Below are 24,146 nucleotides of genomic sequence, written 5' to 3' on the forward strand. Positions count from 1 at the left end.
ACATCGTTTTTTTATTTACTTTATGTCTTCTCTTTCAGCTCAGCCTTGCATGATTATTTATTATATTATTATATTATTATTTTATTATAAACCTGCAGCTGAGAACAAAAAGTAAAACAGCTTGTCAATATTTTATACATTATAAACATTTAAACTTCAACACAGCACCTGAAGCTGAATAACTTATACCAGAACATGAAGCGGTTCCTGGTTGTTCACCTGATGAGTAATGGTTGCTTTCATGGTTTATTTGATATTTTATGTACCATTTGTCCAAAAGTGAGGACACAGAAACTGTCAGCATGTCTGTTATTTTGGGAGAGTTTTAGTTGGTTTTATTTTCAGTGTCTAGAGTCTAATAATAGCGCTCTACAGCTCACTACTCACTGCCACATCGATTCTCAGGTTATATTTATATTTCAGCTCTAAAATCTCCCAGTGGATTAAAGACTAATCAATAGAGGATCATACCATTATCTTGCCAGCACACTGAGGCAAATCTGGGTCATAACAGAACTCCATAGGTGCTATTTTTCTTTTTATTATGCCAGGGAGTGTTTGATACCCAGATAAGGCCTTTAGTCACGTCGATGCAGAGAATTAGGGATGTTCCTGAACTTTTTGGCAGCAGATATGCTGACGCGCAGTGACGTTATTGTCAGGACTTCCTAGGGTCCATTATAATGTCTAATGTTTTATTCACATCTAGTTGTTTCATTCGCACAGCTCTTACCTCCTGTCTGTGTGCTGACTCGTCAGCCGTGCTGACACCAACAATCAGAGCAGTGTCGTCAGCAAACATGATGATGGTGCATTCATCTGAGTTGCATTTGGCAGGCATGTTTGGAAGCAGGTCAAACAACTATTACTGTTTTTGTCAGCAGTAAATAGGTCAAGAAGTCTAAGTCCAGTGCTAAAACAGAGGCCTAACGAGGATACCACTCAAACACCAAGCAACAACCAGTCAGGGCTTCCTCCTTTGTGTGGGAGTCTACATTATGTACACACCTGAATGAAATGGCCTACTCTAAAGGTATTGGCCTTTTCTGATCCATCATTTAATCGTAGTTACCTTCTAAAAATGCTCAACACATCACAGACATCAACCATGTGGAAGGTCAGAAAACGGCTGTCTGTGGGGAAAAAGTAAGAAGATTGCTCCTGATCATCACTTTCCCTGCAGGTAGAAAAGAGTCATTACTGAATAACTATGAAAATAAAACTTTAAAACCTTAAGTAACATTATTGAAGTCTTATCTAAAATGTCGTAAGCCCTGCATGTATCCAACAGTCAGAATATTTTCTCTGACAGTCTATTCTCTGTTTGAGCTCATCATTTGTGACAGCTGTGATTCTTGGCTGTTGGACAGATCTCTGTGCCTTCCATGCTTCCCTCTGTTTAGTTTTAGTCCCCATGTCTCAATGTTCATTGTCTTTTGAGTACTTACTATTTTACTACTTCCTTTTCTTTTGCATCATATTTGATCTTGCTTTGTGTCTGCTTCACCCTGATTAGTTTCACTTGGGTTTGGCTCCACCTGTGTCTCTTTCTTACCTGTGTTTACCTGTATTTTTTGTTGTTGCTTTCTATTCAGACTTTGCCTTTCTTAGGGATTTCATAACAGTAAAAAAAGGCTTGCTTTTTGTTATTTAAACCTGCTCTTGGAACGTCCCTCCTGTACATTCTGGCCTATCCTCGTTTCCCCTTGACCCCCACATTTAAAGATTGGAAAAACACTTGCTAGACTAGCAAAATTAAGGTTACAGGCAACTTATAATGTACCCCTCTCTTTAAAATATAAAGTTTCTCTTATCAGCTGTCCATTTGCTTTTCCCTCTTCCCCACAACATTCAAGCCCAGCTGGTAACTTTTCAAAATTGAACACACATCTAATTTTTTTCAAATATACTCCAAACATAAGATTAGATGCATTAAGTCATGCACAACTTTTTCACTTGTGCCTCAGCACAGTAACTTCCATCCTCATCAATCTCTGAGTCACATGGACATTTTCTACATTAGTGTGGCTGCAGAATCACAGCAGAATGGATCGCTGTGGCTTTTGGACTCACTTCCTGTTTTCATGGTTTCATTTAACTGTTGCAACTTTCCCAAACCAAGCCACATCTGCAGAGCTGTCAGACCAGATAATGGTTTTTCATTCTTTCTAATTGAAGATGCATTACGTTGCACTGTTGATGGAGGGCAATTAGAGCAGCTCGTTGTATCTATTAATATGAAGCAGATGTTGGTCATTGCTTAAAGGGCTAAACAAAGTTGTAACAAAGCACAAGTCATATTCAAGAATCCTCATAAAAACAATGCGTTCACTTGTTCCGAGGCAACACATGGTTTTTAGGTGATGAGTGGAGCTTTTGGGACAGGGTTACGCTGGACCTGATATCATATCTGGTTTATGATGAATCACTCTGAGGTCTTTATTGTGACATGGTCTGGTGGGCTGAAAGAGGAGGAAGCTGACGTCTCTGTCAGGGTTCGTTTCCTGATGAAATAAATAAGACGCCATGACGTCAGCGAGCGGACCACGTGAGCAGAGCTCGTTTTGCTCGTAAAACGTGTCCAGAATGTCTCTGATGTCACTGTACAGTAGAGTTTGATTCACTTTGATCTGGATGTTGGAAGTCTAAGCTTCAGATAACAACACAACCACTCTGATGCTGAAAATAGACTTTCCGTCTTATTTTTGGGATTTCTTTGATTGTAGCTCACCCGTCGTCGGGTATCACGTGTCTGTCTGTTTATTATTTGCTTCCTTTCTCTCACAACAATCTTCCCATTTTTTCAGTTGGGTGCATTTAACATTTGTTTTATCAAAGGCTCAGTTTTAAAAACTTGAGATCAATTGCTGTAAGGTATTGATGCAATTGAATCTAAATTATTAATAATGAATGTAACAGACAGCAGGAGGGGATGAAGGAGGCAGTCAGATTCACAAAGGAGGGACTTTGCAATATAAAAATTCTCCCCTGTCAGTCCTGTAGTTGGGTTTTTACTACTGATGGATTGACATTTTTCTAAGTTGTCACCTTCTGTTTAAAGCAATCAGACTGCTTTGACAAAACCTTGTTTGTCCATCATACTCCATGAGGTAAAACTATGGGTTTTATAACAGATCTCTGCTGGCTTGGATGAGAACTGTAATAATGTCACAAAAGGCTATCAGAAGGTAATGTAAAGCCAAAACATTTGCATTAAAGATTATATCTTCATGGTTCTGTAACGTCGGTCTGGCGAGGAAGGAGCGGCTAGCGTGTGGTGTGGGGGTTAGCCGAACAACCTGAAGCCAGTCGGTTAAATCCAATGACAGACTTTTATTCGCTGTCAGCAACATTACACCTTATAAGCCAGGTCTCCACGGCTGTACTCGTCCGTGCATACATGTGTGGACATTGGTATTGCCGGCGCCAGCTTGTCACAACAGTAAGGTTTCTTTTGAGATAAAAGAACATGAGCAGCATGGAATGGCTGCCGCTAACGACACACACCCACTAGGAGACTCCCAAAGCTATTAGGGCAACCCCCCCTAGTGGTGCTATAACCCAAAAGGGTTGTTACAGTTTCCGGGGACTCAAAGCTCTTGTCCATACCTGTATTTAAAGGTGTTTACCTGAATCTAAGTGTGACAGCAGCTTTCAGCCATATCTTAGGGTTTCAGACAAGGATGCTATCTTTGCAAAAGATGGTTTCATGCAAAAACTGAAAGAGGAAAAGGTGAGATTTAAAAAGAGTAAAGGAATGCATGGAAATAAAAAACAAGAGCTTAAATAACAGAGAAAGGAACGTGAGAGAGAGGGGATGGAGAGGCAGGATTTCAGTTTGCTTAAAGAGCTGGATCTCCTTCACCAGAGGAGGAGAAAACATGGAACAACCATCCCTCCTCCTGCAACTTTCATCATCACTCTATCAATTAAACATGGCCGTGGATTACACTGGAGGAGGAGAGGAGAAAGAAAGGGAGCAGACAGAAGGAGAGCACAGGATTTAGGAAAAGGAGGAGAGGTGATGGAGGAAGGAGGGGAAAGATGAGGATGGAAAGAGGAGGAGAGCAGAGAGGCTTTTAGCAGCCTGATGTAACCCAGAATAGAAGTTTTCAGAGAGGAAAAACAAACTGAGCTGGTGATCAAACTTGTCCGGTCGATACCGGTGTCCTTGTGAAGAACAATTCAAACAGTTTGGAGGCAGAAGAGGACACTCACGGGGAGCCATACAGGAAGCTCAAACCCCCAAATTTCACCCTTTTCCCACCGCTTTTCACTGCAGTTGTGTGAAGCATAGATGGTAAAATATTGAGTGTTCCTAGAAGCTGCATTAACTCATTTGTTTGGTCAGGTAGTTTCATCGCATGCAAAAGTTAATTTTCACAGAGAGCTGATAAAATGCAGGAAATGGAATAGGCTCATTTTAGCTGTAATTATTAATGCAGCGATGACACAAATGCTCGGGACTGGATTAAAATCCCTGAAATGAAAACCTTATCCGAATGGTGTTTACGTCTCTTGTTACGGTGTAACATCAGCACTCTGGCAGTTTCTCTGCTGCTGTCAGTCAAACACACACAGACGCACACAGTCAGTTGAGACCAACTTCTGATCTTCAGACCAGTTTTCTGCCTTTCAATAACAAAACTGTTGAACAAAATCATACTTTAAAGAGTTGTTGTCACCTTTAACTCTGAACTGGATTGATGAAGTGGAAGAAACTGGATGAATGAATGGATGTTCTTATTTCTCGATTTTGCTGGAGTAGCTTTGCAAGAATCCCACTTCCAGGGAAAAACAAACAGACAGCTTCTCCTCAGTGGAGCCTCTGCACAACCCCACCTCCTTAAGAGGTGTAAATGAACACAAAAATTATATCTGCAAATTTGACAGCAGACATTTAAATAATGTAACGTCAATTTTGCCTGCTCGTCATGGCACATAATGGCCTGGGTGTATTTGAATATTTCATTCGATCACAATAAAAAAAAAAACATCACTTCTTCTGTACGCTGATGTAAACTTGCATTTAACGTCACGTTGTTACTCAGGTTGAGTCCTGATGAGCGCGTCATGTGTGCAGCAGATGGCTGTATGAAGACATCTGTAATAACAGCTCCTCCTGGAAGACGAGGGAACCGTCGGTAACCCTGTTGGACTACGCTAAAGTCTGAGCTCTTGGGTCACAGAAGAGCTTTTAAACATTGGAAAGTTGCCACATTTAATATGAATATTCATAACTACCATATTGCTGTATCAGTTTACATTCTGCTTTAGATTGCATGAAAACCATTGTATAAATAAGAAGTCTGATGTGGATCAGCAGTGCTGCCAAAAATGTATTAACATATTGTTTGGATTTACATAACATCATTATTTACAAATTTGTGAAAAAAATAACCGTGCCAACATCTGTCTTGTTTGGTGTCATATTAAACCATAAAAGTACAGCAAAGCTGACGCCAACAGTTAATTACAAGCACATCTGGAAGTGTTTTTATTTAGTGCGTATTTGGATTGTTTGACTGTTCAATAAGGTTTATTTGTTACATCCTAAATGAACAAATTCAAATATCTCCGAGTGTCGGGCCGGTAATCGAAATCACATATATCTATTACAGATAACTGGGAAACCACACATCCTGTATTTCATTTTATATAGAATATAACTTAAAATAATTGATCCTCTGTATAACTAAGGTCAACTATAGAGTAACGACTGGTTTCTGGTCATCATCTTACAATTATGCTCTTTGAGACAAGTTTCCTGACCCGGCGCCATATGAACACAATTGAATTGCCTGCTCGTGAGTAATAACACCGATGCGTATCGCAAAGGTCTCTGGAGGCTTAACGGTGCATTTTTGCCCCGAGGCGCCTCTGGAGGTTGTTCCGGCCATGAAGGCGATGGAGGATTTGCTGTAACTCTTTCTACTCTGAGTTGGATCTTGTTGTTGTGCGGTTGTTGGTTGTTTGCACTGAGGGGATTTTGTTGAATGTTCAGCAGATTCTTTTCTTCTCTTCTGGTATTAAAAGGTCTTTTTGTGTACACACTCATGCCTTCAGCTGTTTTGCTCACTGTCCCATTTTTTTCTAAGGTTTTATAGAAAACCCACTGGCACCTGTATTCTGGGTTGTTGGTGCAACATTTGCATGAAGGTCTTTTCAGCCAGTGAGAAAAGTTGATAAAAAAGGAATTTTTGTGACACAGACAAAGATGCAAACATAAGAAGCATTGCTGTAAGTCATGGAGTCACTGCAGGAGAGGATGATTGTGGTTCTGTTTTTTTTTTCTTATAAAATGTTCAAAATATACAAAAAGAAAATCTGGCATCATGTTTAAGGATCTGTGATTTCAGGTCACATTGACTGCTCTCCGTGAAGAACCTGTGAAAACATTTTAGGTATGAAAGACGTTCCAACTTCCAAAAATGATAATGAAAATGTCCCAAAGCTTCCACTTAAGAGCAGCTGTTCTAAAAGTGGTTCTAATTTAAAGCTTTTGGACCACGTAAACACATCAAAGTGCGATTATTTCAAGTGCTGAGTTAGTGATGAACATATTCCACGTTTGTGATGACTGAAAGAAAAGCAGTCGAGCGCCACTCCTCTGTGTGCCCGTACGCTGTTTAAAAATCAAAAGAAAAGAGCTTAAATATCCAATCATATTAAGCTGAGTTTGAGTGGATACATTTCAACCTTCTTCTTTTTCTTTACGTTTTGTTTTTTTTATAAATGCAAAAAGTTGGAAGATGTACAAGCTCGAAGGCTTTTCCCCATTTTGAAATAATAGTAAAATACAAATATTAAGAAATACATTTTTAAAAGTCCTTAAATTTTCATTTCAGCTCTTCTCTCCTTCTTCCATTGTATCTGATCGGGTGGCTCTCCCTACAATTTGATTGTCCTTCCTGCTCTTCTCACTAAACGAATTATCATTGGCTGTCTGCCCCTCTATTAGATTGTGATTGGCTGGCTCCCCTATTACAGGTGGGAGATAAGGATCGGTCTCTGTGTTCCATTGGCTGACTCGGCATTATTGGATTTCTATCTGCTCCAATTGGGAAGCAGCATTTGCTTGTCTTTTAGTCCTTATGGCTGGGAATCAGTTTTTAGATTTCGAGTGACTCTCCAACCTTCCCAGTGTTTTCCATCTTTCCTCGCCAGCCTCCCCCTCTCGGCTTGTGTCTGTCTGGTCTTTGGTATCGTGGCTCGGTGCAGGATGACATAATTCTGGCCATGAAATATTTAACATACTGAGAGAGCAGCTCAGAATATTTGGGCTGACCCGTGCCTCCCGAGACACTCCCCTTTTGTCAAACCGTTATTTATGACGACGGCTGGCTCCAACTCCAGCTGCAGGGTCACTACAGTCAGATATCTGAATGAGACCGTTTTGCTCCGCTGGATTCAGACAGCTTTCATTTTCTCCTTTTTCACATGTATACACTGTAAAAGAGAAAAGATAAAAAACCTTCAGATTTCAGTGAAACCAGCTACAGTAAAGTGTAATTTCTTATCATTAGGCTTTGAGTTTGTCCAACTCTGATTTTTCACTCTTAGATTTCTTTAAAATAATGTTTCATTTTTTGGCACAATACATTTTTCTAACTTTAAATGCTATGAGAGTTTCTGAGGCACAACAGCTGTCATTTTTATTAATGTTGCATCTTTTACAGGGTCTCTCAGTATTTTCCATGTTAACCACTGTTCAGACCAATAAATAAATAAAGGTATAAACGATTCAGTGTTTAGCTTCTCCTGCAGATTTCTTTTCATGTGCAGTGTGGAGGACACTTAGCCTGTAGGCACTGCTGGGTTTATAAATAACTCCCGTTTTACAGAAAATATGATTAAAAGGTTGAGTAAGTAAATAGTAAGGTCTGTATGTGACTGCACATGCTTGAGATTTACAGATTCAGTATATGCTGTTTTTCCTCCTCTTCTCTCTCACACTTTGTTCATCTTGACCTTCTCGCCTTCTTCTTTCTCTTTCTCTTCACCCTTCTCTTGACTGTCCTCACTCAACCTCCTCTTTCCTCCCTCCTTTCTTCCCTCCTTTGCTTCCTCCTCCTTCCATCTCCCTCCTCTGGCTTCGTGTCAAGCTACCACTCGATGTGTTGTCCTCCTCCTGCTGCAGGACGGAGACTTGGCTCCAGCAGCTCTAGATAATGACCCAGGAGAAAGAGGGGGGAGGGCGGGAAGAAGAGAGAAATGGGAGATGGCAAGAGAGATGGAGGAGAGAACAGAAAGGGTACGAGAGAGGGAAAGAAATAAAGGAAATGTGTGGAGAAAGGAGGGAGCGATGCACGGAGAGACAATATAAACTTTCTAATGCCTCTCTCGACATGCCAGCTACAAGCCCTCTAATGCTGCCATCCATTATTTAATATTGGATGGCACACACACACACACACACACACACACACACACACACACACACACACACACACACACACACACACACACAGAGTCTTAGTTGGTTTAATCACCCCACTCTGCAGCCACAACCTTCTACATTATAAAGAGCAACTTTACTCTGAGCTGAATAGCTTCGTTTTACTGACCTCTGCTGGTTGAGCATCCATCGCGGTCTGAGTGAGTTCATGGTGAGCACCTTTGGCTGAGCGGTAACTAAAAATGTTGTTTAGCAGAAATCCAGGTAAACTGAACATCAGCTCAGATCTGGATGAGATCTGGCTAATTTCAGATCATTTGCTTTACTAACCTATGGTGAAGTGTAACTAAATGCTGCTTTGGCTGCAGTTAAAGTCCAGCTAAACTTCAGCTAAGCTATGACTGATGTGCGGCTTTAGTCTTGCCAGGCTCAGCTTTGGTCAAGCTCCAGCTCAGCAGTGCTCCAGCTCACTTTGTTTCACTTGTTCAGAGCTTTTGTTCATCTTTTTCAGCAAACTGAACACATTAGCAGCCTGAGATACAGCGAACGGCACTGTGCTGTTTCCATGTGGTAATTCTATGTTCATCACATGATTTGCAACTCATTTTCTGACCAGCACAAACATGTGAAATGACTCTTTATCATCAAAAATATTGATACAGTCACTCAAGAAAACATGGAAATTAAAATTTTCTATCTAATTAATGTTTTATTTCATGTGTTAAAGGATGCACATGCTCTCCGTCTCTCAGAGGCACGTTGAACATCCCGGTACACATGCCATTACACAAATGCTATTTGAATGAATAAGACGGCATTCATATTCATTCATTTCCTTAATTCGTTCAGACTGAAAAACATTTAAAAAAATCAGCTGTAGCTTTAAAGCTGCTAACATGCTACAGCTACTGTACAATAACTGTACAGTTTCCATCTTCATGGAAATTGTGGAAATGATAGAATATCAGACTCTACACTGTGTGCGTGCGTGCGTGTGTGCGTGTGTGTGTGTGTGTGTGTGTGTGTGTGTGTGTGTGTGTGCGTGCGTGCGTGTGTGTGTGTGTGTGTGTGCGTGCGTGCGTGTGTGTGTGTGTGTGTGTGCGTGCCTGCGTGTGTGTGTGTGTGTGTGTGCATGCAGTAATACTCTTTGGGTCAGTGAATAAGATAAACCATTAAAGTCATGTTTTTGTCTGAATGAGTTAAATATAAATCAGGCTTCATTGTGAGTCTGTGCCTTTGCACTCTGAGCACTATGTGAGTATGTACTCTATAATCCGTATACAATGTGTCTATACATTATAGAGGAGGTGGCTCATAGGTTGACCATGCTTTATGTTTGAGATTATTTTCTGCTGAATGGCTGTGGGCCTTCGGGCCACTCTGGGTAATGTAGTTGGTTGACCTTTTGATCTTCTTTTCTTCTTCTTCATCTTTAGATCCACCATAGATCCATCCAGAGCTCTACGCCATATTTTTATAGATCTGCTTAAAAAGTACCTTAATTTATAAATAAGAAAAACAGGCCTGACTGGGGAACAAAAAATCTTCCACCTAATCAAACAGCCTCAGACACACTGAAGTTATTGAACCTTGATGCAAAAAAACAAAACAAAAAACTGATGCAAGAGAAAGAAAGTACAAGAACGCTGCATCGATTTTAATCATAGTGGGGAAAGTCTACCTCTGGCTGCAGGTTGTGTTTACTAATAGATAATACCTGGCTCTGATACAGGATGGAAAGAAATCTTAAATAAACACACACTCAAGTATTGGGCCATGCTTCTTAATCTTTGAATTCAGGTGTTTTCAGTCATATTGTCACAAGTGTATAAAATCACACACCTGGCCACGCAGTCTACTTTTACAATCATTTGGGAAAGAATAGGATGTGCTAAAGATGCGCAAATCAGTCACTTTGTGAAACGTCTCTCCTGTTAGATGTTCCACAGTCAAATATAAGCAATGTTATTGCCACACTGAAGTCTTTAGAAACCACTCTGTCACATTCTGCAGCCGCATTTCAGAGCAGTGGAGCTGATGGTGTAAATCTCACCAACAGTCTGCTGAATCAGTAACTGCAGACTGCCTGTGGCATTAACATCAGCACAAAGCTGTGCACCAGGAGCTTCAAGGCTTAGGTTTCCATGGCCGAGCAGCTTCTGCAGGCGCAGTGTTTAAGTGGCCCAGTACTTTAAATCCATCTGTTTTCTTACAGTTTACAGTCTTTGCAAAGAATAAAGCGAGGAGCTGCTGGCATGATGTTTCCAGAAGGATGGTGTTTGATACCACCAAAACATCCAAACAGAAACCATGTGGATAAATGAGGAAACAGGCGACATGTTCAAGTGGGAATCAGCGAGATTCGTAATTATAAATCATTTCCTGATTACATTTCATTGTAAAGGCTGTGGGCTGAGGACGCTGATGAGACTGTTTTAAGCCTTAATTTAAAACTTGAATTGATTTCTGTGACACAAAAATAAAAGATATGAACATATTTAATGTAACTTTAGCTGCACATAAGTGCGACAGCTTTGTTTTATCTTTCAGACAAGTTGGTTCCATGTTTATTGGATCTGTTTCACCATGGTATGCCTCCATTCAACACACACTCCCTCAAACCAACAGGCAGCCGCATCAAAGCTAATTTATGGTCCATTAAAGGGGCACTGCGTGTAATGTTTGGCTCTGGACGGAGGGCCACTGCAGATTTACTGCTGCCGTCTGGTAGTAAAAACTCACAAACACAAGGAGGACGCTTTACAGCTACGAGAGAGAAATGGAGCGTGTGCGTGTTTGTTGGTATTAAAAGAGGAAAAGCTAAATATGTCTCATAATTTAGGTCCAGCAGTAAACAGCAAACGCACAATAATAACAGAAAGCAAATGAGCCATGATTGCATGACATTTATCAGACATTGCTGTTGCTGTGCCAAGCTTTGCTGTATAAAAATGTTTCATACTTTATATTTGATTAGCTATAAGTCTGAAGACAAAGAAAACAGCGATCAGCAAAAACTGACGTGACAATCTTTCAACGAATATCCACAGAGTATTCAGTATATTGAATATTCAGCCTAGACTCTCTCAGCACAAAGACTGAAAACGATATTTAGGAGTATTAAAGAATATTTCAGTTTTAGTGGAAATGCAAAAAACTAATTCAAAAATCACCGGCTGCTATAAAAGGTAGAAGATAGATTGAAAAGACAGCATCAGTCATTTTTTATTAAAAATGAAATCATTGTCAATCTGTAATTTCTTTTATATTTCACATTCACAGAGCTGAGATTTATTACTAAAAATAATAAAAAAGATTTTAAAGTTTCAACCCAGAATATATTTAATTCAATTTTATTTATTTAGCTCCAAGAGCATTATTGCTGCTTTATATTGTAAGGTAGACTCACAATAATACATACAGAGAAAAACCCAACAATCAAGCACTTTGGCGACAGTGGGAAGGAAAACCTCCCTTTTAACAGGAAGAAACCTCCAGCAGAACCAGGCTCAGGGAGGGGTGGGGCCATTTGCTGTGATTGGTTGGGGTGAGAAAAGGAAGACAGGATAAAGACATGCTGTGGAAGAGAGACAGAGGTTACTACAGTCCCCATGATGCAGTCCTACAGGAGGCTAAGTCTACCTGCTATTTGGTTTGTGGGATACACCTGCATGTAGTGGATGTCAGTAATACTAACAGACAGGTATCTGCTTGAACCCAGAAAAGAAAAAGTTAAGCTCTATCTCTGTTGTCTCAAGCCCTTCTATCCAAAAACAGGAAAAAGGTCATGAACATTTGGGGTTAGCTGGCTTGATGAGTGATGTGCTGAATATTAGTTTCACAGCTGCTTAACTGATTTAAAGCGTTTGTATCATCCTCTTGTTACACCTGAAAATCCATTTGTGCTGCCGCCTGTAATACTGCAGCTTATAAATGTTGTTTTTCTGTATACGGCTGCGCTCACCATTTGAAAAAAAAAAATCATTTTACAAGTTTTAATGAGAATTTTGAAGCATCTGTGATAAGATGGCTATTAGAAGTTGGTTTGAATTGGATTTTTTCTGTAAATCCATACAAATCGCCAATGAAATCTAATTTAGTTTTCAACATTTGCGAGGAAATGTAAATTTGTTGTTGAACTGATTAAATTGCAGCACCCGCGGGGGGAAAAATGACTTGGCTGTTAGGGCACCTCTAATGATGGTAGCACCTGATGAATGTGCAGGCTCTTTCTTCCTTCTTCAACAATTGCATGAATCACAGGGTCCATAAAGTGCAGGCTAATGAGGCTGCTGTTCCAGCTGTACGGAGTTAAACAGCTGGCAGATGCTCCGGTCGGCCGTCTGCCCGTCACAGAGCGGTTCATTTCCATTTACATTCATTTGCATTCTGAGCTGTACTCACACGGCTGGCAGCAGCTCGTTGCCTGTTTTCCCATCTTGTTCTACAGCATCTGGAGTTGTAGGAAGTTGGCAAGTTTATGACTTCGCCCTTCATCAGTATTTTGGGTTAAAGTCCTGAACTATGCTGCTGTCTGAAAATGAGATTTCTGAGATGTTTTCTTTCTGCTCTGATGTTTTCTCCTGTGAAAATTTTGTGCCAGCACCACAGAAACAAAGCCAATAGGAGGTTATTTAGGAGCATACTAATATCCTGATGGTGACGCTGCCACAGTCATAAAGACTTAGAGTCTACATTTGGAAGGGAACTGGCCTGGCATAAATCTACCACAGTGCACGAGCTCCAGAAAGGGAAGACTCACAACTTGTTTTTGTTTACTTAGCTTTAACATGTTGGTTAGATGTAGGCAGTAGGGTTTAGTCACTGTGTTGGTCTATGACGTTTGATCTTATAGTATCTGTGTGTCCTTGACCATGTGTGCTGTGCTGTTACGTCTGTGTTTTAGTCTTTTGCAGTTTCATGTGTCTGTATTTGTCTGTTTCCTTCACTGCTGTAGTTCTTTGTTACCTTTTATTAGATGTTACCTGTCGCTTTACTTCCACCTCCTTGCCTGCCTGTGTTTCATGTCAGCGTTTGTCCTCGTGTCCTCCATATGTTCCTCTTTGCATTTCCACTGTTGAGATCAAGACAAGCCTAGAGATGAAAACGAGATGAAATATAGTAAAATTTAAATATTAGTTTTGGGTATCGGACCCTAGGCTGTATATTTTTCTGTAAATTGCACACTTTTGACACATACATATGCTTTAAAATGTCATTAAATTGTAGTTTGTGCTTATTTTACAAACCTTGAAGTAAAAATTATGTAAAAACTTGAGAAATGATGAAGGAGGGAGGATCCAGATACAGGCCTCTCCGATGTTCAGGCTGAGTTCAGTTAGAGATCCGGTACAGATTCATCCTGGCTGTTTGGCCGCAGTCTGACGTCTCCGTCGATTCTTCTGAGTGCTTTTTGCCAACAATTACAGATGACTTCTGTTCCTCTCTGCCCTCTGTTATCTCCATTGATCTGCTCCCAGCTGCCAATATGTCTCCCGGCTGAGGACACTGGAGGTTCAGTAAAACTGACCTGCGTGCCGTCAGCACGCCCTCGGCTCCCGGCGAATTACAGTCAGTGATGCACTCTCCTCAGCCAGGAGTCCAGTGAATTTAAGAATAAGCACAGAGCTGGGTGAAAGATGCATCTTAACAATTAACTGCATATCACTTAGCTAAAGTCATTTAGCTTTGGAGAGTGGAAAGTCGAGCAGCGAGAGGGCCTAAAAGATCCATATTAGTTGTTTCAGAAGTGTCTCACTCTGTCTTTGTGCTTTATGTGAGTGACACGGTGGGATGCAGGTCTGAGCTGATGTTTGGAAGTGTGGAAATTCTGGTTTCAAAAAGCAGAGGATCAGGTTTGGTGAGCGTGTTCTGGCTCATTTTAGGAGAAATAATATACTTCCAGCTTCTCAAACATGGCTTTTAGCACACGGTGTTTGTCTTTCAGTACCACTGCATAATGTTTAGCTTTCAGAGTCCAGGTCATTTGAAATCAAGGCCTCGAACTAACCGCAGAGTAAACCGATTAATAGAGAAAAAAAGGAAATCCGCAAACACACACTGATACCACCGAAGATCTGTCTTTAACACCTCGATACAGAAATTTTGATCCAGTAAGAGAGCAGATAAGGAACCTGGGATTTTCTCGATGATTAAACTTCAGGATGTTCTGGCTCCATGCGGACCATCTCTGCACTTTATACCAGGAGGTAAAGTGTAGGGTATATGGACTATAAAGAAAAGCTATGAAGGAATGAGGGGAAAATGCAAATCATTCTGTGCAGTCTGTCAGTCAGCTGAATGCACTTCAGTACATGTGGAATTAGATTTAGAAAACAGGATTTATGCCAAGAATGAGAAGCAATTCATTATGAAACTCATCTTCAGGAGGAGCAACTGCACAGCTTTAAAATTAGCTTTAAAGTTTTGAAAAATAATAAAATGGCTTGTAAGATTTGAGCAGCACACAGCAGACAAGGTCGCGGCCTTATTTTGAGAAGGACGGATATATAATGCAGCAGGTACACGAGCAGAGAGCTGCAGTTCATTACCTACATATCTGATTTACTGTACAACCTGTGCTGATTTACATATGTGTAATATAAAGAGTTAAATCCACAGTGAGACAGACACCAGTTAAAAAAAACGGGAATGTGTTCTTACAAATTAATCATTTAATCAGCTGGAAAGAAATAATTTCTTTGAGTAATAATGATTGGTACACAGTTCACTGAGGACTTAATTATAATAACAACTTTATGAGAGATTTTACGTCTCTCTGGAGAAACTTTCTAAAATAAGGTTTTTGATGCTAAAAGAAGTACAAATAAACACTACAGCAGCATTTCAAAGTTATTGTGTGATAATGTTTCATTTCAGATCCTAATACAAAGTACAGGTAGGTTAGGAAGCAAAAAGGAAACGTTAACGAAACGTGGTGCAGTTTTTTTTTAAGATTTCCCATAAAATAAACTAAGCTAAAAAAAAAAAAATAAGTGTAATTTTAAATGGATATATATGAATATTCATCTGACTCAGAGCCATTTACAGATCACTGACTCCTACTCAGAGGCTGCATATGAAACAATTACATAACTTCTGAATCCAAAAGTGGAAACCTGTCCAAACTTTCAAAAAGTAGTCCTGCTGTAAAGACGTTTTGAAAAATGACCTTTGGCTCCTTTGATCCACTTTTCCTGATGAGTTTATGGTTTCATCTGCCCATTTCAAGCCTTATTAAATATAACATGATGTTCATTTTTCCAATATGATCCCCTTTAAAGTCAAAAAGCACAACAGAGCCAAGTATGCTTTATACTACCTTGTGATTAACCAACGGCTGTCATATGAGCACGCCGCGGCCCGTGATTTCTCAGGCTTATCTCTGCTTTAATAAAGCTAAGAAAACTTTTCAAAAATGAGACTTTGGATGCATCATCCAACGGCACTTCTTAAACCGGAGGACCGATTGCTGATCATATCTCTCTGAATATTTACTTAAAGAAACAAAGTAAACAGGTGGAGCTGAGCATCAATCAGCTTCTAGCTGTTGACTGGTTTGTATAGTAAACTGTTGACTGGTGCAGCTGCAGGTTTCTCCCGTCGGTGTGTCTGAGCAGAATCACACAAAGCATCCTGGCCTCCTGCCAGCTCTCTAATCTCTTCCTCCTCCTCCTCTTACTTGTCCTCGTCTCACTACCTGTGATTTATGGCTGAGCACAATGAAAGGTGAAGGCTGCATGAGGCAGCGACCAGGAATTTGTGAGAGTGTGTGTGAGCAGCTTTTCAACACTTGCACTGTAATCTTGTGGAGGACTTGCCTATTTATCTTTTAACTAATACTACAGATTGAAAAAAACCTCTAAAATCAAATAAATATCCAGTTTCAGTGATTCGTGTTAGTGGCAACATTTTCCCAGTATTGAACTTGTTTGTCTAAATTGTGTTTATATAGTAAATTGCAGCCTCAAAGTTTATTGGAGGGACATAATGCTATTTATGTGATGATCACCATAAAGAAGTCTTCTTCTTGCTTAACCTCCTGCTTGGAATCAATGGATTCATTTATTCGGAAATTTCATATGAAAAACGTTTTCTCTCTGCAGATATGGAGACATGGTTCCAAACACCATCGCAGGGAAGATCTTTGGATCGATCTGCTCTCTGAGCGGCGTCCTGGTGATCGCCCTTCCTGTACCTGTCATCGTGTCCAACTTCAGCCGGATCTACCACCAGAACCAGAGAGCGGACAAGAGGAGAGCACAGCAGGTCTGATTCTGACGTTTCAGTATCGAGCTCAAAATAGTCTAACCAAGAAGTAAGACTGCAGCTTCTAGGTTCTGATGCAGGTTTAAGACAACACAAATAAAAACCATGTAACTAAACATCCACCTTTGACCTCTTCAAGGTCCACCCATCCATGTTGTGTTCTGGGATGAGTCTAATCAGATACTGTGGCCTTTAAAACAAAATCCCTTTATGATTAAAGTTGGCTGAAAACTTTTGTTTTCAGAGATACCTCATTTCAGCCATGCATTGATTCATTTACTCACTGAGCAGTTATCTTTTGACTGAGGTCTAGCGAACATCTAACAGGCCAAGGCAACCCTTTAAGGCCATCTCCTTGAACATCTCCTTTCAGTGCTTCCGTTCTGGGCACATGCCATCTAGGATCGACACCGGCGTGAAAAATCAGGTCATTTTTTTGCTTTTTGGGTGGAGTCATAAAATGTTTAATACACTGCACAAACAGAAATAGCAAATCAAGATAAGCAGCGTCGCTGCTTCATCCCACTTTTGATAAATGAAATCAAAATATGTTGAAACTGTGTGCTGCTTTGTCTGTGTGGGTTCTCAGCCATCCAGGTCAAGATAATCTAAGTTTCTTGGAGATTTTTCTCTCATCCAAGAAGCTTCTTCAGTTCTAAGTTCACTGAACTGTGCTGCTTTCTTCTCCTGGTGTGCACCTCTGGCACGATGACCAATACTGCACCCAGCCAATAGGAGGCAGCTGTGATATTTTGGCTTGACTTCTGTGTAGCTGTCATGCCCATCAGTTTTCATTTTTATTCTTTGGGTGCACCCTAAACGTACATGTGGTGCATCTTTATGCTTCTTTTGTATCAGCTGAAAAAATAACGTTTTATTAAAAAGCACCTTTAAAGCCCGAAAACTGGAGCTTTGCAGCAAAAATTGCAATTCACCTGAAAAATTATGAGTTTAGAGACAGATGATGTGCTCCTCTACAGTGTGTGTGTGTGTGTGTGTGTGTGTGTGTGTGTGTGTGTGTGTGTGTGTGTGTGTGTGTGTGTGTGTGTGTGTGTGTGAGGCGCTGACGCTGCTGTTTTCCTGTATTTCTGTCAAACAGAAAGTGCGCTTGGCTCGGATCCGCATGGCAAAGAAAGGAACAACCAACGCCTTCCTCCAGTACAAAGAAGACCGAGGGCTCAGGGTGAGACACACAAACATGGACGCAGACACTCACACTAACAGTGGATGATTTCTCACTGTCAAGGAAGAAGGCTGGATTACACTCAGGTTAACTCAGAAAGTTGTGGAAAGGTAAGGAGAGATAAAGGGACTAAAGACAGAGTGAAAAACACAAAGTCACATAAACCACAACAAACAAGATAAAATCAAATAAAAGTACACCCAAAGAGAAAGCTGGCTGATGTGTGGGGCCAAACTTTATAACTGTTAAACCCACAAATAAATCTGAGCCTGCAAATAAATTTTACATGAGATTTCTTAACGAGGCATCAAATGTGCTGACTTTCAGCAGCTGCGAAAATTTGCCTTGACCTGAAGCATCTCGGTGTGTTCAGTAAAAACCACCATGCACGAGGCCTCATCAGCTACATGTAGTTTCTCACTTTCCTGTAGTTTGCCCACAAGTGTCCCACACACAGATGTGTGCAGTATACTGTGAACAGAGAGATCTTCAGGCCACATGTACATGCAATAAATTTGGGGATGACGATGTTTACTTCTGCATACATCATCCAGCGTTATAAATACCTTCATCATCCATCATTTGCTCTGTAATAAGATTTCCAGGATGTTTGACCTTTAAATTCAGGAAATCTTTGTCCTCCTTGGTTTTGCTAATCATGACAGTACTCTTACAGGCATGCATCCACTCCATAAGCATAATGTATGTGAAGGAGCTACTGCAGACCAACACCTTTAGGACCACAGATATCTGAATCCATAATATGGTTCACTAGGATTCTGCTGATCATGACTTATCTATACTTTAGCTGCAGTGAGCTTGACTTCTCACAATGCATTTCAGGACCCTGTCACGGTGCTGGGTTGGTTGACCCAGTGCTTTGAGTTCAATATATCTGGATGGTTTATGATTTATGTTTAAATTAATTTAAGCTCATTTTGTTTTCCCCAGGTTGCCCTGTTATACTTCATTGTTCATTAGATTCCCCTTGTGTCTTCGTCTCCCTCGCTCTTCATGTGTTTCACTAATGTCTTTGTCTTTGTTTGTGTTTCCCCCAGCCATCATGTTCTGTTTCCATGTCTCATCTCCAGTCCCCTTTTCCCTCTGTATGTTTAAAGTGAATGTGTTCCTCTTCGGTTCGTCATTTTAAGTCTTAATGTTTCCTGTTTTATTTTGAAGAGGTCTGGTGTTCCATGTTCAGTGTGTTTAGTTTCACTTCCCTGTGGCGTCATTGGCTGTGTCCCAATTCAGGGTCTGCACGCTTGAAGTACGCGCACTACGCGTACTACGTACGGTGCGTACTATAAGTACGAGAAGTGCGGAAGTGAGAGGCTTGTGAAATGGGACGGTATACGCTTCGTCGCGCTGTTCAGGTTGCCTAGCAACCATGATACTAACCGCGAGACACGTTACATACAGCTTTGTTTGACAGAAATGAAGGAGAAAAATTTTTTGTTGGTCATTCATTTTTGTCATGACATCACTTTGATTAGTTGAGTATCTGAGGCTGAGACCATGGGACTGTAAAACATGATTGTTGGGCTTCATTTCTGTGCTGAACAGTCATTTAAGATTAGTTAGTAAATAACAATTAGCTAATGTTGTTCATGAGACTAAAGTCATCTCACTGTGGTAATGTAAATATAATATGGACAATATTATATGTATATATATGTATATATATATATACATATATATATATACATATATATATATGTATATATATACATACATATATATACATATATATATATGTATATATATATGCATATATATATATACATATATATATATATGTATATACATATATATATATGTATATACATATATATATACATATATATATGTATGTATATATATACATATATATATATGTATATACATATATATATATGTATATATATATATATATGTATATATATATATATGTATGTATATATATATATATATATATATATATATATATATATATATATATATATATGTAAAACCAAGTTAACGCTTAAAGTACAAACATCACTAATGTTACATAACTTTGGCGACAGGTGGCCAACAGTAATGTTTTAATGTTCTTCGTTATTAAACATTCGCACATAAATAACTGACGTCATATTCAGTACTTACTTTTGACAGTTCACTCTTCGGCTGCTCCCTTCTGCCCTATTTTGCGGCAAAATTATCCACACCCACCGCTGCGCTATGAATTGTGGGATATATGGGACCACGAAGCGTGCACCGGACCACGCTTGATATTTGGGGATATCGACGGCGCATTTGGAGTACGCATTTGAACTACACTTCGAATTGGGACAGCCGTCGTCGCGTGGAAGTGACGTAATCGCACTTAAAATGCATACTTCAAGCGTGCAGACCCTGAATTGGGACACAGCCATTCTGTTCGTTCTAATCAGCTGTTTCCCCGTGTGTTTCCACTTCCCCTGATCACCTCCTTTATGTATTTAGTCTTCATTCCTCATCCGTTTGTCCTGCTGTGTTTCCAGGTGAATGTATTCATGCCGAGTCTTCATGTTTCAGGTGTCCATGTCCACTTTTAGGTCTTTTATGTTAAGCTTTAGTTCACCTAGTTTAGGTTTCGCCCTCGCCCTGCCCTTTTGTTTGTATTATTTTTGACAGCCTTAATAAACGGCTCATGTTTTTTTGTCTCTTCGCGTGTCTGCACTTGAGTCCATCTCCTCACTCCACACATTCAGCTTCTGTGACACGCCCATCTTTGACTCAGCTATACAAATAAGTCCCTGTGATTTACACGACTAAAATGATATTTTCCCCTCTATTTGTGTTTATAATTTCCCTCAAATAACACATTTCACCGTCATGTTTAGCTTTAAAGCTCAGTGGACTTAATAAATATGTTCAAACTGTCTAGCAAAAATCATTCTATATTTTTGACATTACACCAGCTAAAACTATAACCCTGGCTGTTTTTATTTTAATGACTGACACTAACAGAACGCAAAAAGAAAGTCAAGCTTGAAGGATTTCCGACTCAAAAACAGGACCGTGACAATTATTACAGTGAAATGTATTAATTGTGTAAATATAGCTATTTTGTAAAAATGTGGATTTTGTCCATTAACAATGTTTTTCTTAGAAAATAGTAAATCCATCTATCAAACGGCAGGTACCAGTGACTATCCAGAGTTTTTCTGAAAGTTTGAAGATTTACTTGTGAGTTGTTTTCTTCGAAATCCCCCCAAACAGTCAATGTCATTTTAGTTATCATCTGCAAATTGAATTCAGTATTTAATTTTTAGAAAAGTGAGCTGCAGATTTAATGAGTTTTGACATGCTGAGGTGAGGCAAGACTAAGAGAGAGGCAGCAAAACAAAGAGCGCCTCAGACCCTCAGACAGACGAAGAGCTGCTGCTTCAGCAGTTTGGTGATTCACTAATAAGAAGCGCATGAGGAGAGTTTCCCCAGCAGCAACTTGGCAAAAGAGCAGTAGAACCTGATCACTGTCCACAGATGCAACAGACACAAACAACAACGTACTGTTAAGATTTAAATCAGACGGTTAGATACTTTACTGATCGCACAAGGCAAATTCGGTAGTTTCAGGATCCTGCACAGGTTGTTGTTTTGCACATAACAAACGGCAGCTAATTGGTGTTTTTTTCCTAGACACATAGAAACCTTTCAGATGAAACCTCAGCAGGATGAAATAACCCTGAATGCTAATTAGAGTCTTCTGATATCATCTTACATTTCGTTGACAGATACACCTGCAGATTAAGATTTTACATTAAACACATGATCAGAATAATTAAAAAGCAGCTGACAACCGAAACAGTTTTAATATAATATTTCGGCATTAACCCACAAGAGCCAGACCCATTTTTACAGTCAGGAAAACTATGAGAGAGTAAATGTTAAAACTGATCAGGAACTTTCCTCAGCGTGTAAATGGGCCCATGCTTCATCAAAGATACTGCTGTCCCAAAAAAGCTGCTCTGTGGTGAATCATATTATGAGTTTATGGCTCAGTCGCACTAGAGTAAGAATTCAGTTTATAAATGCAGACAGATTTAGTTTGCAATCAGTCACAGTTGATCTGGCCCAATCAGCACAACTCATCTGTGGTCGGTCTGTTTGCATAGGGGCCGTAAACCGGTTGCATCCTGGCTATATTTCTACATAAAAGCGAGGTTGCTGAGTGCCAATGTCATTTTGCTCTTGAATTTGTATCCTCCAGCAACTACATCTCTATTTGTGCAGGAATTTCAGAATGTTTATTTCAAATCTACGAGGTTCTAGCCTGACTCTGAATGAAAGAAGTTAGTTAATTTAGTTCAAACTCTGTTTAATTGGAATTTCTGCATATGTTGATGGCAACAGATGGTAAAAGTTGCATTAATGTTGGCCATTCATGGAGACTCCAAACACTGTTGCCCCAGTGCGACTCTGGTTTTAGGTCATAGTGAGATGTTTGTTAGTTCCAGCTCCTTGAATGGATGCTTGTTAAAGCATCCATTGGCATCACATTTAAACAAACTGGGTGAGCCTACAGTTTTAGCACCTTAGATCCAGCTGTTGTTTGGGACGCAGCAGAAAAGCCAAAATAAAATAAATAATCTGAAGCTATCTCTCGGTGTCCAGTACTGCACCATTTTTGCATCTTTTCCTTGTATATATTTCTCTAAAATGCTAGTGATGCTAGCTATGTGACAGAACAGCCATACTTAATGTGATTAAAGATGTCCTTTAGTTTCCACTCTAAACTTCCATTTAAATACCAATAACTGTCCAACATTTTCAGAGAAAAGAATGGTTTCTCTTTTTTGTTATAATTTCAGAACTCACATAATTTGTTGGGTGTGAGGAGTATGAAAGATTCAGAGGAGCCCTCGGCCTTTTAGTCTTGTTCCTATTTACTAGATGGATGCATCCCACAGTGTGAACCTGCAGGAATATTTTTATTACATTCTGAAAATAAACTGGATCTAAATCACTGCAGATCTGAGGAACTTTCTTTTTTTATCTTTCAGCTTAATCATGACTCAGACTCTCAGTTTTTTTCTTCAGTCAAGAGGATGAAAGATTCACCCGGTTTAAATGTTTTATCATGAAAACGGCTTTAGGCTCCAGGTAGAGGGTGAGTGGATGGGTCTCACACAGAGACTCACACAGATATTGTTGAGTCTTAATCTCTCTGCTGCACTGAGCCAAAATGAGGGATGACTGCTGGATTTAAAGAGTGCATAATGAGGGTGAAGAGGAAGAAAAATGGGGTGCAGAGAAAGTGGCGAATATATGGAGAAAGGGAGGAAATCTGTGCTACAGGGCAAGAAGAGAGCTTCATTTTTCTTCATCATAACACGTGAAAAAAAGTTTAGGGAAATAACAAAACTCAATTAAAAGCCGGCTGAAAAAAAAAACAAAGCAAAATGAGAAAGAGCGAGATAAAGGTGATTAAAATAAGAAGAAAAGAGTCTTAAAGATGTTGATCAGCTCTTAGTTTGGCCTTTTAAAACATGAAAGGAAAACTTTTGCAGTTGTTTCTTATTAATGTGGAGAAATGTGAACTGAAGATGAGTTACTGATAAAAAAAACTAAATTCTAGTAAAAGAATTCTGCATTTTAAATCAAAGATTTGTCTCAGGAGACTGAGCCAAAGGGAAGATTATGAGCTCATTCAAATCCAGTGGTGGAAATCACACAGTCTCAGCATTAAAAATGACTCCTTTACAAGTGCAAGCAAATATTAGTTAAAAGGTTACTGTTTAAAGTGCATGTATGCAGAAGCCTCTTTTTGCTGCATTATTAATCTTTTTTTACACGCAGATTATTTAACTGTGACAGTTTAGAAAAGCAGTTATTTTATTATATCCTCAGTATGAGCCGTCAGCTGTTAGAGGAACGCTTCGTAAAAGTGGTGAAAACACAGTATGGTCCTTCTGAACAGGTGTGCCGTCTTATGTGGGCCTGTACAGCAGCTTTATCCCTCAGCCCGCCGCCCCACATAATCAGACAATGTCCCACATTTCACAAGTTTATGAAAGTAAACTCGTGAGTCTCATAAGAAACACGTACCTCAAAAATAGATGTTCTGATCTATTTATGCTTCCCCTGCTGCAAATAAGATGAAATGATTAGAAGACAGAGCAGCAGCTGAAATAAGTTTGAACAATAATGCAAAAAGAGAAAAAAACAAAGCACAAACGTTGAAGCTTACTGATTAACACATTCACCATGAAAATCCCTGAATAGTTTCCAGGTGGAAAAATGAAACTCAGTAGGTCACAAACCCGGGTGGTGTAAAGAAAGGCATCTTGAATC

General features: G+C 39.7%; 1 protein-coding gene across 2 annotated transcripts in view; it reads left to right on the forward strand.

The window, feature by feature from the left end:
• kcnd1 (potassium voltage-gated channel, Shal-related subfamily, member 1) overlaps positions 1-24,146 on the forward strand; it is an 80,552-nt gene that overhangs the window by 49,091 nt on the left and 7,315 nt on the right. For both annotated transcript variants that reach the window (XM_076878346.1, XM_024806475.2), the window contains 2 exons: positions 16,504-16,666; positions 17,766-17,849. In XM_076878346.1, the coding sequence (XP_076734461.1) occupies positions 16,504-16,666; positions 17,766-17,849 (247 nt within the window). The remainder of the gene's footprint in view (positions 1-16,503; positions 16,667-17,765; positions 17,850-24,146) is intronic.

This window comes from Maylandia zebra, linkage group LG20 (assembly GCF_041146795.1).
Source record: "Maylandia zebra isolate NMK-2024a linkage group LG20, Mzebra_GT3a, whole genome shotgun sequence".
In the NCBI taxonomy this organism is placed as follows: Eukaryota; Metazoa; Chordata; class Actinopteri; order Cichliformes; family Cichlidae; genus Maylandia; species Maylandia zebra.